This window comes from Periplaneta americana, chromosome 1 (assembly GCF_040183065.1).
Source record: "Periplaneta americana isolate PAMFEO1 chromosome 1, P.americana_PAMFEO1_priV1, whole genome shotgun sequence".
NCBI classification, from domain to species: Eukaryota; Metazoa; Arthropoda; class Insecta; order Blattodea; family Blattidae; genus Periplaneta; species Periplaneta americana.
Window position 1 is genome coordinate 63370031 of NC_091117.1, and position 20970 is coordinate 63391000.

General features: G+C 34.5%; 1 protein-coding gene across 1 annotated transcript in view; it reads left to right on the forward strand.

The window, feature by feature from the left end:
- Positions 1–20970, forward strand: part of LOC138696370 (facilitated trehalose transporter Tret1-2 homolog) — a 165564-nt gene that overhangs the window by 100852 nt on the left and 43742 nt on the right. Inside the window, exons 2-3 of the mRNA XM_069821245.1 lie at positions 16365–16515; positions 19223–19358. Coding sequence (XP_069677346.1) covers positions 16365–16515; positions 19223–19358 — 287 coding nt within the window. The remainder of the gene's footprint in view (positions 1–16364; positions 16516–19222; positions 19359–20970) is intronic.

The following is a 20970-nucleotide window of genomic DNA, read 5'->3' on the forward strand; positions in this document are numbered from 1 at the left end:
AGTTTTGAGCGGTAGGACGTTTTCCTGTGAAGTTTAACGCGATAATGCCGAAAAATATAAGTGCAAAATCTACATTGATCCGGCAATGGCTAACAGAATATTCAGAATTCACTTATGATGGAAAAATAATATTCTGCAAGATTTGTAGCAAACAGGTATGTAACAATAGTTGAAATATATAAATTCTATTAATTTTAATGAGTAGGCCTATAATATTTATACATTGACTGAGCTATCCTGAGGTATAATTCTTTTTAAGACCACTACACTTTAACCTTTTAAATTCCGATAGTTAAAGTATTTGCAGGTCATTAAAATTTTGATTGTTCGAACCCACTAACTTTGTGATAGAAATACGGCAATACAACAATTAGGATGTTATTTTAATTCAGTTTACTTTACATTTTTAGATTTCGCAAGAAAAGAAATGCCACCTAAAGCAGCATGTGCAAGGAGCGGCTCATAAGGCTAAAGCTCAGCAGAAAAATCAACTGCAACAAACTTTACTAACACAGCCTACTTCATCCAATCTCAGCAGCAATTTCTATGCTGATTTAACCAGAGCGTTTGTTGCTGCTAACATTTCCTGGAATGCAATTGAAAATCCGGTTTTAAGACAGTTTTTACAAAAATACTGCAAACAAAATATCCCATCTGAGTCGACCCTAAGAAAAAATTACTTAGACAGAATATACAATGAAACTTTAGCTTCCATTCGGGAGGATATAGGTGATTCTTACATATGGGTCTCTGTGGATGAAACCTCAGATCCTATGAATAGGTATATAGCAAATATGGTAGTAGGAAAACTTAGTCCTGATGGACCTTCGATTCCACACCTCGTATGTGTTAAGGAACTTTCGAAAGTGAATAGCCAAGCCATTGCTTATTTTGTAAATAAAGGCCTACAGTCTTTATACTCAGGTAATATAGACGATTCTAAAGTTCTGTTGTTTTGTACTGATGCTGCCTCATACATGGTTGCTGCAGCTCCACTTCTTAAAACATTTTATCCTAACCTCACGCATGTAACCTGTCTAGCACATGGCCTTCACAGGGTTTCTGAAACAATCCGGAATGAATTTCCTCTTATCAATTCGTTTATTTCTAACACAAAAAAATGTTTTTGTAAAGCCCCATCCAGGATTTCAATATTCAGAGAGAACTTTCCAGATATCCCACTCCCATCTCAGCCCGTTGTTACACGATGGGGAACCTGGATTCAGTCAGTGGTGTATTATTCTAAGTATTTTAAAGAAGTGGTCAAATTACCTGAAACTGATAGTGCAGCGTGTGTGAAAGCAGTGAAAGATTGTCTGAATGACTCACGAGTGAAAAACGATATTGCCTACATAACATCAAACTTTTCTTTCATACCTGCAAGCATTGAACAATTAGAACGTGAAAAACAATCTCTTTGTAGCCAAATAGCAATAGTAAAGGAAGCTCAAGTGAACATACATTCTGCTTTGGGCGAAACTGGGAAAGAAGTTAAAAATAAGTGGGACAACGTATTAAATAAGAATGTAGGATTTTCATTGTTGGAAAAAGTATCAAGAGTGATATCGGGGGAAAGTGTAAATGTTCCAGTAAGTATTGATGTTTCTATTGTACCTAATTAAAAATTTGCGCCTCTCACATCAGTTTCGGTTGAAAGAAGTTTTTCTGCTTTCAAAATGATTCTTAGTGACAAAAGGCAAAGGTTAACTGTGGAGAATTTAGAAAAAATTCTGGTGGTGTACTGTGCAGATAATTATAATAAAGTCTGAGCATGGAACTGAATTTCAATAACTTAAAATGAGTAATCTTGATATCAATAATCATTATTTCATTAGTTTCAATATATTAAATTTGTGCAGCTCTGTTTATAAATATAATATAGTATTCTTTTTTAATGTTTAAACATACTTTTTTGTGCGTATTTTAGTGTATAACTAAAAATTTCAGTGAAAGAAATAAGTATGATACCTTGATGTGCCTAAAATGCCTATTTTCATTAAAATAGAGCCTAATTTTACAAATTTTGAGCTTATTTTAGGCGCCTAAAACTGCAATTTTTAGTGCCTAAAAATCCGATATCTAGTTATAACATGAACATGTAGTTCCAATTCGGCTGCGTGTTTTTATTCTGGAAACGTATTGAAAGACAAATTCCTTGATTAAAACACAAAGGGCATTTCAAAGAAAACTCGGTGTGCGCAATGCTCCAACTAGCCAACAATTTTATTGATAGCAAGAAAGTTGGAGACAACTGGCTCGCTCCTCAGCGAGAATGGAAAAACAGACCTGAAATGAGTGAAGATTGTGTTGACGATGTTCGAGGACGTTTAGTGAACTCACCAAAGAAATCACTACGTCGATTGAGCCAGGAGACAGGCTACTCATGTGGCACATGTCAGAGAGCTGCGTAGAAATCGGGCTTACGAGCCAGCTCCTTCGGTGATCGCCTAATCTAAAATAATCTGTGGCTCCCCAGATCACCTGACTTAACCTCTCCGGACTTCTTATGGGGCTAACTTAAGGACAGAGTATACAAAAATAGATTGCGGTCACTTGCTGAATTCCGTAAGGTCATTAGGCATGAAATCAGCAACATTGACGACGATATACTTCGGAGAACATCACGGAATATGGTCCGCACGAAGACATTTTCAATTTTTAATTTTGTTAACTGTCTCTCATTGGAGGTAGCCCAGAAGGAATCAGTATACTCTCCTACATGAATTTTACAGTATTAAATGGTTTACATAAATTTTGTTGACAGAAAATTAAAATAAACATATATGAATTATAAAGTGAAAAAAAAAAAATTAAACAGAGTGAATATGACGACTCAAAATTTGGCAAGAGCGTTTCAAAACTGAAGTTATGATGTCAGTAGTAAGTGTCTGTGGTAGTTCAAAAGTATTCCTGAAGTTTTCAAAGAACTTGGGAATCACACCACGAGCTCCAATAAGAAGACCAATCGCCTTAATGTTTTCAAGCTGGTATTTTACTTTGAAGTAATCAACTGTTTGCAGATAAATGTTGATTTTTTCTTGATTCACATCCTCCGGCTGGCTACTATCGTTTCAATCCTTATGGTAGGATCAATTATGTATCCTTTCTTGATAGCCTGGGAATACGCTATGTCAATACGTCTAGGGGAGCCATTAGTATCAAGGCAAAACACTCCCTCTTTTACTATCCAAGACTTTTTTTTCAAAGCAGCTGCAATTAATGATCGAACATGATGGATGGTGTCTGGCATTTCGGAAGAGTAAACTCTGTTACACTGACCCTGGACGTGGGCAAGAGTTTCAGTCTCCGGGCATCCATGTCTACACCGGGATCCGTCCAAAGAGCGACCAGGTACTTCTCTAACTGCTGCTAAATTGGCATTCATTTTAAGGCAGGTTACCCATTCAGATGTAGATAGTCCAGATTTATTAAAAATCCAGGCATTGGCTTTAGGTACTTGGTTGTATAATTTTACATCTCTGCCTCTTCCAGGCATTACTTTCCATGATTCGAATTCTCTATTTCTTAATTCCTCTCTTAATTTCCTAGTCAGTCTGAGGAATCGCACACAGTTACTCTGTAATTCAGAACAGATTGCATACGTTTATTATTATTGGTTCAGAAGTTATAACTCATGAAAATTGTAAAGGTTTATGTGGTTTATATTGACATGAAGCTGCAAAATAGCTCCAAACATTCATATATAAATATTAGAAAATTGTGTATGCAATTCTTGTTGTTCCATTTAATATTCTTATCATTTGCAGCACACTGTTACTATCAGAAAGCCGATAAGAATGAAATTGAAAGGAATTTTAAGTACCTACTTAATAAAAAAAATCGTAATAAAATACGACCTAATTATCTCCATTCCTATAAAAATATGTATTATATGAATGTACTCATAACACTTCTTGTTGTCACTTTCGCATTATTATTTATTATGAATGGTGATATTACATTGTGGCTATATTTGCTGCAAATAATAATTGTTTCAACACACTACAACTTAAATGAGAATCTTATATTTTCTTATTGCTGTTTAGTCAACTGTCCCAAAACAGGTCTGAACCTCGCAAGTGATACCAAGAAGGCACTACTTATGAGGCAACTAGGTCAGGAGGTAATGGGGTAGGGTAGCCAGTTCCTTTATACAAGGTAAATGTATAGATAAAGTATTGTGATGATTAAAAAATCTATTTCGCTATTTTCATCAGAACAGACGTTTTCAACATCCCCAATAGCAAAAAATTGGTTTTGGCCATGCGATTTCTCCTAATCTATTGGACGGATTTCATTCATATTCAGTATATACTAGTCAATTTATCCAGGAATTATGCATGTACAGGAACATTTTATTTTTACTTCAATTTTTATTGTACCTGAATTTATGAATGTACTTCACTCCAACTCCTTCTAGTAGAAAACTTCCACACACAACCAAAACCACAAAGTCGTCTTACGGTGAGCGAGTATAGTATGTTTCCAGAAATATTATCGCATTTTTCAGTGAAGAAAGAGCATTCATTTACTATTGGATCATATTTTCGCACAGGTCCTTTTGGTTACGAAGCATCCCGGTTTCCCCCACCCATTTCTGCTGGGTCCTCTGTAAAGGCTAGTGGCTGGACTATCTTAGCTCTTTTCTGAAAACATTTGCTGTTAGGAATTGGACTGCTACATAATATTATACAACTATTTAAAATAATTTAAATAAAAAAGCCTCGTTAAGTAACTGTCACGTGATTTCCCCCCCCCTTCTAAGACCCTCCTACATAACCACATGGACGGACAGTAGATAGCATATCTGAGTAAATTTATCTATGCGGATCGAGCAGAAGTGAAGATTGAATTTACAGTACGTAACGTACATTGCTATAGAGTAGGTACAGAATTATTTCAACAGACGTAGGATTATGACTCTTTCATGTCGCCTGATTTGAGTGCTTTGCATTATTTCTTTGGGGTTACTGTGAAACAGTTGTGTTTGCTAAACATCCTACAACAAAGAAGAATTAAATAATTACATTCAAGAAACCATGCATTCAATTTCAGAAGATATGCTTGAAAACGTTTTTGATAATATGGACAAAAGAACTGAAGCCTGTATCGAAATGAACGACCACCATTTTCAATAATTTGTTTAAATATCCATATCTTGATTATTTTTAAATTTTAAATGCATTAAAAATATTGTATGCTAATGTACTGTAGACAGTATACTATGCATTGCATAATAAATACGTCCGATTGTATAGTTCAGTTAGTGAGTAAAACTGACTAAAGTCAGGAGTAAAATTACATATGACTAATTTCAACTGTGAAATGAGAAGCTCATCTGTGATACGAGTTATTTTTGATTTTACAATGTCCATTTTTTTTTTTTTTTTGTAAAAAAAAATGTTGACATATAATTTGGAGGCAAACATGGTTGTGATTTTGGTTGCATAAGATCTCAGATTAGCGGATTTTATAACCTTTCTAGTAAAATATTTGTTAAATGTGCTGCTGCTGCTGCTGCTGCTACCACCACCATCATTACCAACACCACCACCACCACTTCCACCACCACCACTAACCACATATTACTTACTGCTACTACCACTACCATTTACTGCTACTACCACTACCATTTACTACCACCACTACAACTACCATTTACTACTACCACCAATACTACCACTACCACTGTCATTAGCATTACCATTTATTACCACCACTACCACTACCATTTACTATTAAATTACCATCCCTACCACTACCACTACCATTTACTATTAAATTACCATCCCTACCACTACCACTACTAATTACTACAGTAATGTGCATGATCTCCAAATTACAACTACTCCTGGCACTAACAACACCATTACCAGTATTCTTGAACAGCATAATATATCGTACATTTACTAACACAAGTCGCCAAGAGTATGAATGGTTATCGAAGGCGTGGTGAATATGAATTGGAACGACAATTGACGTCACTAGACGGAAGCGAAATGTTTACGTCTAGCCTGTCAACGTTTTAAAATAGATGTTAGTGCTCAATCAACATTATGAGGGAAGAAATATTCCGCTGCGGGAAGGTTAACAAGTTATATAAATTTATTATTTACTCATTTACTTGTCTACATTTGTATTTGTTTACCTGGCAGCGACTCATAAATACCGAACATAACCTTCTGAAAGTTACATTTAAATTGAACAGAATTATAACAATACGGATTAACAATCTCAGCGAAGACAGCAATACCAGTAGCTTCTTTTAAAATGACCGAAGTTATCAAGAAGTAAAGTCGTGGCCAATAATGAGTCACGCAATGAAACGAACCAACACAGTACAACCTGGGTTATTCGTAACCCAGCTCTGGTTTGCACGTAATTGATTCGATTATTTTTTAAACTCCGTTAAGTCAAGAATTGTAAACTTGTGGGAGAAAAAAAACATAATAATTTGTAAACTAGGATGTTTTTGTAAAAATATTTACTTCTGAAAGTTAAATATTGAGTGAATAGGTCACGGAAGCATACCATTAACATCTATATAGCCTAATATTAAATTTTCTGCTAGACAAGTTAAAATGTTTATGACTTAAGGAATTTCAAAAAGTAATGCACAATATTTTGTTATTATATTAATAAAATCAATAAATTGACTTATAACGTAACATTATGTATTGCAATAAATAATTTACTTACATTGTTCAAGTACACAAAACGTGTGTACCCACTTCACTTTGCGTGATTCGGGTTCCGCATACTGCGGATAGATGGCAGGACTGTGACTCATTTTCAAATTGCACACTACTTCGGCGAGCCACGTTATGCATGATGTGTATCTGTGAAGAGTTATGTCGTATACTAGGGTGAGTCTATGTTAAGTGTTCGTGTATGTGTAGTGTAGGGAATGGGTGAGGATGATGATGAAGGTGAGGAAGGGAGAAGGGGAAACCCGGTACCGGCACGTAGCCTACTCCTGTCGAATAGCACCAAGGGGGCCGCCAGGCTTAACGTCTCCGTCCGACGGACGAATCACTATCAACAGTGACAATATATGCTTTCCCTTCATATGCACTGCGGAGAGATTTGGGATTTAATTCAGGCATATTGGTGCACAATTTAGTGATTAGAAGTTGTGCACTGCCATCTCTCCTAGTCCCGAGGTAGAAATTTTACAAGAAAATTTCTGCCGGCTACTCTGGAGGCAAACACGCTACCACACAGTACATAAAATGTTATAAATATATAAATCATTAATCAATTGTGCTGAGGCACTCGAGAAAAAAAAAGTCATGAAACTACACTGAAAATGTTTCAGGAATGGAGATCTTCAATTCAGCTCCCTGAAATTTTCTCAAATCCTTCATTTTCTTTACACTTATTGGAAGACTGTGCAAGTATGCTCTTTTTTTTTCTGGCATCACGACTGTCTTAACCTTTTCACATTTATACAAGGTGGGCCAGTCAAACGTAAAGATTTGATGGGAGTATACTGTTCATATGGAGAGGGTGAGAATGAATATAACCGACTCTTCTCTACCTATTTATTTTATAACTAGCCGTACCCGTGCGCTCCGCTGCGCCCGTTAGAAATAAATATAAAGTAATTACATAATTAAAATAGGACATTGGATCCAGGGAATATTCGTGTTTGATAGAAGGATAAATCGTTTAATATGTTACTTAATATAAATTATATTTAAATAATTAAAATGGAATCATTTTGGTCCAGAGAGCACTCATTTGGTGCAATGACAATTCCTTTAACACGTTTCTTAATTTTTATTATTATTATGCATCCATAGTTCAATGAACATTGACATCATTTACATTTAATGCGTATACTTTATTTTACTTGTTATATGTTTCCATTGAATTATGGTAATAACTTAATTTTAACTCTTGTTTTCTACGTATTCAGTAAATGGCGCTTGGCCCACTATGGTTCTGAACCCTTCGAATAACTTAAATAACTTATATTATATTATATTATATTATATTATATTATATTATATTATATTATATTATATTATACTATATTATATTATATTATATTATATTATATTATATTATACTATATTATATTATATTATATTATATTATATTATATTATATTATATAAAAAGTGTGTTGATAACGGATGTACCCCGATAAGTAAGTTTTCAATTTGTTATGGGGGCTCTTGAATCTCAGGAGGAACAAATTTTATTTTACAACAGGGCAACATAATCTGCTTGGCTCATTACCCAAATTTTTTGCATTGCATTTAATGCATATGTATTTTATGTATTTTAGCTCGATTCAATTGAGCATAGTTAAAATTTGGATTATAAAATAATGAAATGCTAAGCTAACGTATTATTACTGCATACTAAATGAATACACTCTCGTGGTTCGTTAATTCTCTGAGATAAACATTATTTTAAGAAATACAGGAAACGAATACACAGAATAGCCTATCAAGTTTTCTGTGCATAAGAAGCTATTTTAATCTTACCTGTCCTCAATTCACTCAGAAGTTACTGTAATAACATTATAGCATTATGTCCATACAGAGAAACTACACTCCAGTGGTGAAATAATCATTAATTATACAAATCGGTTAATTTATCTTCCGATATTACTTCATACAAACACAGAAACATTTTCTGTAGGCTATGATTCATAGCTTTCGATTGTTGTTGACCAAGGCCCCTTATAGACGAAGTCATTTGTTTGGTTCATTACACGGCCTTAGATGGCAGTTATTTTAATTTTAAAACTCATTTATCTCATTAAATATCAGTCCTATCAAAATTTTTCAAAGAATAAAACTTATCGGAAATGATTTTTAAAGAAATTTTTGTCATGTAACATTTTTCATAAAAATCAATAATAAGCGAGATATTTCGATTTATTTAATTCAGGCCCCCTTATAACCCCCCTTTAAATAATGTATTTTGAATGCCATATAGCCTATAATCTAAGTTACAACGAACTTAATTTATATTCCAATTTTCATCGAAATCCGTTCAGCCATTATCGCGTGAAAAGGTAACAAACATACAGACAGACAGACAGACAGACAGACAGACATATAAACAAAAATTTAAAAAAAGCGATTTTCGGTTTCAGGGTGGTTAATTATATATGTTAGGACCAATTATTTTTGGAAAATCGAAAATTACCAGAAAAATTTCGGCTACAGATTTATTATTAGTATAGATTTATGACTGCTTATGCGGTGACGTCACTATCTCCGCGTTTCCTAGTAACCAAGTTGTTTGTCTCTACCATGTTTTGTTAAATGGTGCTCATCGTTATTGCATCGTTAATTGATTTCAATGGTCATGAGAAACCTCTCCATGCCCAAAAGGCAACGGTATAGTGCGCGGTTTCATCAACTGGAATAATCAACCCATTCTTTTTGAGAATGAGGTCGAAAATGCAGTGACTGTTACAGACTGATACAGAACTCTTTTACACCATAACTCGCCCATTTTCCAGTGAATGAAAACACACTGTTTCAACAGGACGGAGCAACAAGCCACACCGCAAGAATTTCGATGGATGCTGTGAATACTTTGTTCCCGGGCAGCGTCATTTCTCGGAAAGGGGATATCGCTTGGCCCCCTAGGTCACCTGATTTAACGCTATGTGATTTATTCCTATGGGAACACCTCAAAACGAAATTGTTTGGGTGCAATCCACCCAGAACCATTCCAGCCCTAAGACAACGTATTCGAGAAGAGGTCGCTGCGATACCTGTCAATATGCTAAGAATGTGTGCGTTTGAATGGAGGTCACTTGGCTGACGTAATTTTTAAGAAATATTTTTTTTCTTGTTGCATACCTAATCGTTATTCATGTACTTGTCATTTCTACTCATTAAATTGATATAACTGTAACTTTTCATTCTTTTTCTGCGCCTTGAAATCTTTCCGTTCGACTGGCCCACCTTGTACAAATGATTATTTTTATTCCCTTTTTCCTTTTAACGGGTTTATTTATCTCACTGTCGCCCGCTGGAAACATGTTGGCATAGTATAAACAATCAGAACGAATACTACAAGAAATTAAATACAACTTGCTTTACTGTATGAGTGACTTGCTTGTTATCAACAGCTGCCTACAGGGAAAACACACTATAGCGGTGAAACATGGTTACACTGAGAAACCCCGCAAGTTCGTGACTTAAGTAGTTTCAAAACCAAAGCAACTATATGCTTTGTCCTCACAAGCGTTCTATACATCAGAAATGCGGTGATTCAACATAAAATGATGCGTCTAGGTTGCGACTTTCATTTTTTCATATAAAACGAAAATGACAAAATGAGTGACTCACGGGGTTTTAAAAATAACCGATTCAATTATGCACAGATCCTGGCAAACTTACATCTAATTTAACTGTACACGGTAAAAAGGATGAATAGAGTTGCCGGAACATTCAGCGTCATATGCCATTGTTGTATGAAGCTTAGAAGGCGACCGGAACAAGCCGTAAACACAGAAACAAAGCGAATACAGTGTCATCGCAGTCTAGTATATAGTCACGAAGCTCAATACGTAGTAAATATGCATCCATAGTTAGTTGCTAGCCACTAGGATCGCTAATATCGCTTCATTACAGACAATGCGAAATAGTACCGGCACAGTCTATTGTTCCTAGCACCCTCACAACAGAAGCTTCGTGACTGTATATACTAGACTGTGGTGTCATTCTAGGAGTATACGAGTGTATAGTACACGATCAGGTATCGGAAGAAAAGACACAATATTATCAAAGAGTTTATTTTCATAAACTTTGAGATCAGCCTGAAACTTGTCACATGTACAAGTATTGCAAATATCCAAATGATATGTTAAATTTGGTGTGGAAAATGTTTCTTTAGCATTCATAAGACACATTTTCATACATTTTTTAATGTTGAGATTGTTGGGAAGATATATTCGATCATATTTTGATTCACCATAATGGCTTTTCCTTCCCTTGAATGATTTAATGTGGTTGAGCACACTTTCGAAGGCATCATCAGGTTTTTCTTGTGATTGTTATGTTGTTTTCCTCCTTGATCTTTAGGTAGCATACCTGTAGACTTGAAAGAGTTCTGTAGTACCTGAAGTAGGTTATAAGAGATCCCACGCAAGGAAATGAATGCTTTCAAACACACTGGTATTTCTTCCATGTCAGATTTTATAAGAATACTTCCTATAATATAATTTAGCTGCTGCAAAGGAATATTTCAGAAGGTCCCTCATAAGAGGAAGTTAAGTCTATAATTTCAACAGCCAATGAACTTTTGTTTTTACTGTATGTGAGAATTTATTTTTTATGACAACCTAGTGCCTCTTTATTACATTATGCATTAATTGTATCAAAGCACCTGGAGCATGTTAATATTTTTCGTTTAAGAATTTATGCTCATTAAAGGCTTGATTTAAATAGCAATTTATTTGGTTTTCTTCTTTAACCCGATCATTCATTATCTTTTCTTACATATTATATTACTCTAGTAGCCTATTTATTAAGTTAATTAATATCGTAAAATGTATGTATTAAATAACATAGATCCTATGACTGCATCATAACAAAGTACTAATGCATTGCGAACTCATTGCTGCGGGTTTCTAGTAGAGAAGGGGGGGGGGACAACTCCTTGTTTGCCGCTCCTTCCTCCGCACAAGAAAAGCATAACGAACATCATGCGCTCGAATGCTTATTCATCCTTCTTGCCGTGTAGTCCTCAATTACATAGAAATAAATTCTGAATTTTACGTAATTAGATTTTCTGAGTAGTAATATTTTTTTAACGAGTTTGAATTGTACGCGCTTTCGATCGCTTTCATACGTAACGAAATTTCATTTTAACGTCACGTGATTTGTCCTATGACCCTGAACACATTTTAATAATTTCCCACAATCCTCAAGGTAAGCCATGTGACAGTGAAGACCGTTGCCTCCTTACATCACTTCAGTAACATCAAGGTTACGGAACTCGTACCGGTAACTCGTTTACACTGCCCAAGCGCCGTCTTTATGTGCTAGCTTATCTTTCTTCTCACTGGGCATGTTTCAAACATTTGAAAACAATTGCAGGTCACTCACAGTGTTACCAACCCTAGGGAAATTTCCCTAGATTTAGGGAACACGTTATAATAGGGAAACTAGGCTTGATTCTAAGGACGTTTATTTGGATCGTGTTTTGAAATTCTCCCACAAATAACACTCGTTTCCTGATTGAAAGCGTACACGAAATTTTCTAAAAATTTTCATTTGAATGAAATGATATGAAAAACATGGCGTAATTACGCCACATTCTGTTCTTGTCAAATCATATATGTCAGTTGCTCCATTAGGAGCTGAGTTTCTTCCTTGTATGAAAGAAGAATAGATAAATAACATTGTAAGGAATTTTGAGAATTATAGATGACCATGTTTTGTTCGTGTTCAGTTGTAATGATATTGCGCCAGCAGTGAGACAAGAAATATCGGTAAAAGTGTGTGTTACAATATCAGTTAAATAACATAGGGTGCAATCCAGTGTAGGTTCTTAACATTTTCTTGTGAAATGTAGTACCAATATTCTGAAACTTTCCTCGCATAAATCACGCATCGCAATTTAAGAACACAAAAGTATAGTAAAAAAAAAGGTGCATGAATTACGCGAGTAAATACGTTAGGCCTAGCGAAATGTTTCCATTTGGTTTCTATTGTATGTTTTCAAAACCGTTCTATGCAGAGTGATTCGCGAGGATTTACCGCCACTTACGGAGTTTATTTCCGAAGACATTCAGAGCAAAAAATGTCATATAAACATGTGTCCTAATCTCAATATTTTCAGAGCTACAATAATTTGAAATTGTTTGTAAAATAAAATTATTGTTTAGTTTTAAGGGTAAAAGAATATTACAGATAAAGAATGAACTATTCAGGACTATAATTTCTTTAATTCGCTAGTATTCTGAAGCTAAAAATGTGTTATGAATTCCATAGCTGCTTCGTAGAGAATTTTTTTTCCGATTTTTAACTACGAAATTACATTTTCTTAGGCATTCATCACAACAATTGTTACAAATCACTCCGCTCTTGTAAATTCTTCAAGACTGTACATTAGGATGCATAATTAAACTGTAAAGAATCAAGTTCCCTAATTCGTATGATTTGTAACAATTTTTATAAGTGCGTAAGAATGATGTCATTTTTAGTTAAAATTGAAAAAACAAAATCTGTAAAAATCAATTAACAACACATTTTTAGGTTCAGAACACTAGCCAATTAAAGAAGTGATACTTCTGAATAGTTCATTCTCTATTTGTAATATTTTTTTATCCTGAAACTAAAGAAAAAAGGTATTTAACTATCAACTTCAAATTAGTGTAGGCCTAACTCTGAAAACATTGATATTAGGACAGATGTTTATATGACATTTTTTGCTCAGAATGTCTTCGGAAATAAGCTCCGTAAGTGGCGATAAATCCTCGTGAATTACCCTGTAAACATGTATCGTCGTATGTATGTATGTATGTATGTATGTATCTCTATCTGTATAATGAATATAAATAATTTTTCTTTTGTTTGTTGCCACTTGAATAGGTCTAATGTATTCCTATAGTTAAATTTATTATTATTATTATTATTATTATTATTATTATTATTATTATTATTATTTAACAGCGGCGGAATGATACATTCCTGTTAGTAATTAGTTTTCTACAGTTTACGTAATTTTATTCTTTCTCTAGACGGAGTAGCCCTATAGTCAGGAGAAGTGATTTCTTGGACAGGGTAAGTGAAGACAGAAATATGATCGCAAAGGCCAAGCCTACAATAACAGTTAAATTTATGAACTCATTGTAAAATGACGAAATACATCATACGTTTTCATTCATTCACTAATGCACTTATTTATCCATTCATCTATTTATTCATTCACTCATTTCTTCGTTCACTCATTCACTCATTTATTTATTCACTCATTCACTTATTTATTCACTCACTCATTCACTTATTTATTCATTTACCTATTCACTTATTAATTTAATCATTCATTCATTTACTTAATTATTTATTTATTGAACTGTGAAGGTTCCATCAGCATAATGTCAGCAGTAATAAAATACATATTACACAGAACAATACAAAAATCACTTAGTCTTATAATAAATAAATCAATAACCACTTTAAAAATTAAGCTGTTTTCATGTTTAAGATGTTGGTAAAGAGATTATAATTGTTATTATGTAAGTTAGCGATTTTAATACATCCATATTCCGTGAAAAAAAGATTAATTTGGAAAGTATTTCGTGGGAAAGAGTACAACCACCAAACCACCATTTCTTTCACAGAAACCCATTAACACTCACAAACGATTCACAAATTATATTACCTTCAAAGACCTTCAACAGAAAGAGAGAATCAACACACTGACGTCAGGAATATAAAGTGCGATACTTAAAGAGATAATTTTTCTCATAACTGTTATTAGAGTCATTATTAAAGAACTGAGGGAAACATAAAAATATACATTTGCATTATATTTTTCCTGAGAGTCAGTTGTAATGGTTTTCTAAACTGCAGATGCATATTCCATTTCCTATCCGACTAATATAATACACAGCATTAAAAAGTGGATCAATAGTCAGAAGCGAATAAATTATAGACAGTTATATAGACTACCAGTTTTCCGTTACAGCTCTGTGGATAGTGCGTGCACTTAGAGCGTACACCAGTCTTGCGATGGTGACTAATATTTGCGGGCGAGAGCTATTTTATGCCCGCTGCGCGCGCGCGGAGCTCTTTTACCTGTAAACATTGCTAAAGAATGTACGGATCTTAGAACACAGCGCATCATGACGGAACGGAAGCGCTTAAAGCTTTCAAGGTAGAGTGGTATTTATGCTTCGAACATGGTGATGAAGTCCAGTGTTTGTTGTGCAAAAAAAAAAAATATATATATATCATTTGCAAAAAAAGCAACATAAAACGGCATTATGAGACGCAACATGAAAAAAATAGACATTATTCAGGAGAAGAGAGAAATAAATTCATTTCGGAATTGACATCGAAGGTAAATTAATTTACATTTGGGTCAGCAGATAGTATCTAGATTCCTTTTATTCCTTTATTTTAAATGTATTGTTGATGTTTTATTTGTTGCTTGTTTCTGGATATTTACTTTTATTAGACTACGTGTTTCTTTAATTTAGAAATAATATTTTATCTTTGATTGCACTTCAACTTATACTATTACTAAACTCAAAATGCTATTCACTTTTATTCCAATAACTATTTTCAAGATTTTTAGCAAATATGAACTAAATATTTTGAAAACTTTGATGCAAGGAGCTTTTTTAGTAACATCAATATAAAATATACTTAAAAATATAATTTCAAAACTATTATACCTAATTGCACCAAATTTTGTACAGATGATATTATTATAGATCTGTTTATATAGTTTAAATTTCACAAATTTTGGCCGAAATTGTGGAAGTTTTAAAAGTCATACATATCCCCTTAAATGATTGACCCCAAAAATTACGATGGCTTTCAATATCTTAATTTAATCAATTTGTTTTTTTTTTTTTCGTGTTACGTGCATCTCACAAATCACTCTAAGAAAACTCATTACATAATCACGACTGGAGAGTAAGGACTACATTTTCACAATCATACAATCAATATACTCTATTTCAATCAATATTGCCATTATTATTTTTTCAAAAAATACTCAAAAGTACTTAGAGATCACACACGTCGAGCAGGTAGACCCTATTAGTTTCTCCTAACCAATGAAGTGAAGTATTTACATAATAAATAATTGCTTTTAACAATAAAATGGTTTACATACAATTAACTTTTCCTATTTCTCTTTTTGTTCCTAAAAACCCTTCCCTTTGCGATTTGTTTATATATGTACATGTATATTAAATAACTGAGTAATTAGCCCTATTACATAGCCAGAAATTTAGTAACGCAAGTTATTGTAATAATTGCTGCCTTTATTCGCTGCATGTGCATGTACATCCCTGTTGTCTACGTTACAGTGAATGTGCTATGCGCTCGTGACCAAGGTCGAGCTCTTCTACCATGATTGGGAGCTAATATCGTCTCATCCCTGGCGTACGCGTATCTAGCACAACTGTTTTCAGCAGAATCGTTTTTATTTAGAGAAGAACGTTCTTCTGCTGAAACCGAAAAGAATTTGTCCCCTGCACAGCTATAATTATTCATGGTGGGAAGTTTTGAAATGAACACACGGTATATCTATAAACATTGATCAAAATCTGTTTTAATCATAACACACAATGAATGGACTCTCAGACGCACACAAAAAGACACAAACGAATGAAAGTCTCATTGAATTGTCTTATTTTCCTTTCAGGATAGAAGAAGCTGCCCCTATCCTCAACGGGGATGTGTCGGCTGCTAAGTTGAAAGTGATCTCATCCCAAAACTCTATAAACAGAAATGGCATCGTCTCGACTGAAGACCTGCAACAACACACCAAGAAGCTTCGAGGAATCATTCCTCAGGTACTGGGACATATACCCGATTTCACCATAATCCGGATTAATCAGTTAAATTGAAGCGTTCAGAGCCATAGTAGGCCAAGCGCCATTTATTAAAAACTGAGAAAGCAAAGTGAATACCATAGTTTAATGAAGATTAACATCTCATTTAGTTTTAATGTGTATACTTTATTTTACTTGCTATATGTTTCCATTGAATTATGGTAATAACTTCAATTTAACCCTTGTTCTCTACGGTTTTAGTAAATGACGCTTGGCCCACTATGGTTCTGAACACTTCAATTACAAATTAATTATCCCAAAATGTAATCAGGATTCGTTCTTGTGCAGACTCTCTGAGATTTATTGTAAACAAAACTTTTGAGGGATAGATTTTCTCCAATAACTTCAATTTCTTCTTGAAATTCAATTTACTATTACTATGTTCTCGTTTTACCTAGTCTTTGTGACTGGAGGGACGTAAAGTGAAGAATAAATTGTACTAGTATTGGCGTCACGCTTTGTAAGATTTTCTCCGATATTCTCGTTTGTTTGTTTTTCTTCTCGATTTATTGATGTCAAATATCTTTACTCGACCTACAAGAAGAAAAGAATTGTAGCGTTTTAACATGAAACTTTTTTCTGTAAACTCTGACTTCACTCGGGGAACCATGGAAATAGAAATGTAAGGTAAACTTCGCGCCTCGTGGTTTTCAACACGGTCCGTCTCGCTCCATTCTCAATTTAATGTGCCTCGTGGTTTTCCACACGGTAGTTATTACACAATGTCAGCCTTGTTCCATTATCTTTATTATTGGATAGGACTTTTTCTCTTCAAATTTTTTAGTATGTTATTTTACGACGCTTTATCAACATCTTAGGTTATTTAGCGCCTGAATGAGATGGTGATAATGCCGATGAAATGAGTCCGGGGTCCAGCACCGATAGTTGCCTAGCATTTGCTCATACTGGGTTAAGGGAAAACCCTGGAAAAAAAAAACCCTCAATCAGGTAACTTGCCCGGGCCACCTGGTTTCGCGGCCAGACCCGCTAACCGTTACTCCACAGGTGTGGACTCAAAATTTACTTAAATCCCTTAAATCGGACGGTATAAACTAAATGAGACAAGTGACCCTTCTCCTGCGAACTCACATAAATATTAAGAGGAGTCACAAGAGCTTAGCAGAGGATCAGGTCTCCAGTCAGGACTGGATGCTGTGGCTGAATCGATACGATGGCACCATGCAGTGAATCATGTGCTTGAAGAGCGATCCTAAATGGACTTCAACAATCATTCTAACATAAGCAGGTTGCACAATAAGTCTAAGGCTGCGGTTCTTGCCTGTGGGCCCCTTTCCGAGAAAAAATGCTATAGCCTAGTAGTTGATACAGTGTCGTTCAATAACGAAATAAAAAGGGACATATGGACCGATGTCCGTCCGGCATTTTGATCGGAAAATAGTGAGCTACAATGAGGTGCGTAATCTCGTCAACAAACCAGTTTCAACGATTGGGGAGATGAAAGCACTGACCATACTTTACCTCCGTATTATCGTCCACGTCTGCTGCGGATATGCGTGTGTGAGGTTAGAAGTCAGCTGGTAGGCCTTGACTCTGTTACGACTGTTACACCAGGACTATCAATCAGACAATATGTCGAAAACTACTTTGGTATCAAGGATGCTATAAATGTGTTATTTCAGTGAAATCCTTGAAATATACTGTTTCTTTTACAGCACCACAATACATTTCCATTATATTTTCTATAGTACTCGTAGATTCTAAAACCATTTACGGTTAGGCGAATATTTGAAGATGAATTAAACAGAGTGATTCATGAGGATTTACCGTCCTTTACGGAGCTTATTTCCTAAGACATTCTGAGCAAAAAATGTCATATAAACATGTGTCCTAATCTCAATATTTTCAAAGTTACATTCATTTGAAGTTATTAGTAAAATACCTTTCCTCTTTAGTTTTAAGGGTAACAAAATATTACAAATAGAGAATGAACTATTCAGAAGTGTCATTCTTTTAATTGGCTAGTGTTCTGAAGATAAAAATGTGTTGTTAATTGGTTTGTACAGATTTTATTTTTCAATTCTTAACTAAAAATGACATCATTCTTAAGTACTTATCACAAAAAGTTGTTACAAATCATACGACTTTAGTAACTTGAATCTTTACAGTTTAATTATGCATCCTAATGTACAGTTTTAAAGAATTTACAAGCGTGGCGTGATTTGTAACAATTGTTGTGATAAATGCGTAAGAAAATATAATTTTGAGTTAAAAAATCGAAAAAATATATATATATGTATGTAGCAACTATGAAATTCACAACACATTTTTAGCTTCAGAATACTAGCTAATTAAAGAAATGATACTCCTGAACAGTTCATCCCTTATCTGTAATATTCTTTTACCCTTAAAACTTAAGATTAATGATATTTTACAAACAACATCAAATTAGTGTAATTCTGAAAATCTTGAGATTAGGACAAATGTTTATATGACATTTTTTTTTTCTCAGAATGTCTTCGGAAATAAGCTCCGTAAGGAATGGTAAATCCTCGTGAATCATCCTGTATTTAAATAATATATTGAAGATGTTTTTTCGTACTATGTAAGTGGAGCTCATTTGACATTTCAGGGAAATCCCCATGTCACATTCAAAGTGACGTTCTTTGACAAATTAATAAATCAGTAAAGAAAATGAACTTGCTTGCAGATGCTGGTGTCAGGAGCTGCGTTCCTTCTCGCGGCGGGGGCTGGCATGCCAATTGGATTTTCCGCGGTGTTGCTGCCTCAGCTACAATCCAACAGTAGCTCCATACCCACCGACGACGATCTGGGCTCCTGGATCGGTAAGTATTGAACTCTATTAGCAGTTCGCTTCAAGTAATTCTATTAGTTTCTTAATTTAAATCCACATTTAAGTAAAAATTCCATTGAGAGATAATGAAACGATGATACGACGTGAGAAAACGGCGAATTGAGAATGCCAGGGGAACCAAAATATTAGTAGAAATCTAATATTACAATCGGCCACAAGGCAACTGCGAACGGAAGAACTGGTCAACAGTCGCTTGCAATCGCTCACTACCGCAACATGTTGTCGAGACTGTAGTCCAGCGATGACCAAACTGGGTATCGTGATTACAATATGTGATCAAGGACATTCATATTGGTAAGGGGAGTTTCCTGTACATTGCTCTCTGTCTCACTCACTGATGGTAAGCAGTGTCGGTACCATGTCACTCTACAAACCCTCTGTCTCTACGACCGGGAACAGAAGGTTTTGTACAGAATGGGAAGAGGAATTTATTCGCTGTTACAATATATAATGCATAAATAATAATAATAATAATAATAATAATCATCATCATCATCATAAGATTATTGTATTAAGCAATATGTAATGCATAGGCTGCGTAACTGACTGAGAAGAAACTGCCTACTGAAGAATGCACTGGAAGGAATGGTGAAAGAAAGAAAAGTTCTGAACCTCACAAGTGATACCAAGAAGGAACCACTTATAAAACTGAATGAATGAATGAATGAATGAATGAATGAATGCATGCTCTTCTTATACATTCAGTGTATTTTTTTTTCCTAAGAAACCGAATGTGAATGAAAGGTATTCCTTAATTCCCATCTCAAAATCTGGCAACCCCATTTTAAGTGGAAGGTACGTGTGCATCTAGAAATGCTTGACTAATGGCTCTCGCGACTCTTGTTTCGTAAAGTGAGGCAGATCAAAACATACACCACTTGAACAATTACACTAATATTTCCAATAGTGAAAATAGCGTATTTTAGTGTACATAGTGTAAAGGGCTGTCAGACATTGATTACTTTCAAATATCAGAAAGACTGCTTTTCGTCTCCAGAATATGATCTTTTTTGTATTACTTTTGTAGGATATTTATTTTTTAATATATCAATTTCCCTTCGTCATGTGAATCACTCCTTCGATCCAAATTCTTATTTAACATTAAATTCTATTGTTAAACTCTTATAATTATATGAACTGAACACAACTACATTTTTCTCGTACTGTTTATTATTATTATTATTATTATTATTATTATTATTATTACATTGTTTTCTGTATTGGTGTTATTTATATTTTATATGCATTTTTAAACTTGAGTGGAAGAGAAGGCCTTATGGCCTTAAATCTGCCAGAAGGCTACCAGTAAAAATAAATTAAATAAATGAGTGAACAAATAATTTAAACTGTAGGAAAGGTCATCGTATCAATTTTATTTTTATTTTAGTAGGTTATTTTACGACGCTTTGTCAACATCTTAGGTTATTTAGCGTCTGAATGAGATGAAGGTGATAATACCAGTGAAATGAATCCGGGGTCCAACACCGAAAGTTACCCAGCATTTGCTCATATTGGGTTGAGGGAAAACCCCGGAAGAAACCTCAACCAGGTAACTTGTCCCAACCGGGAATCGAACCCGGGCC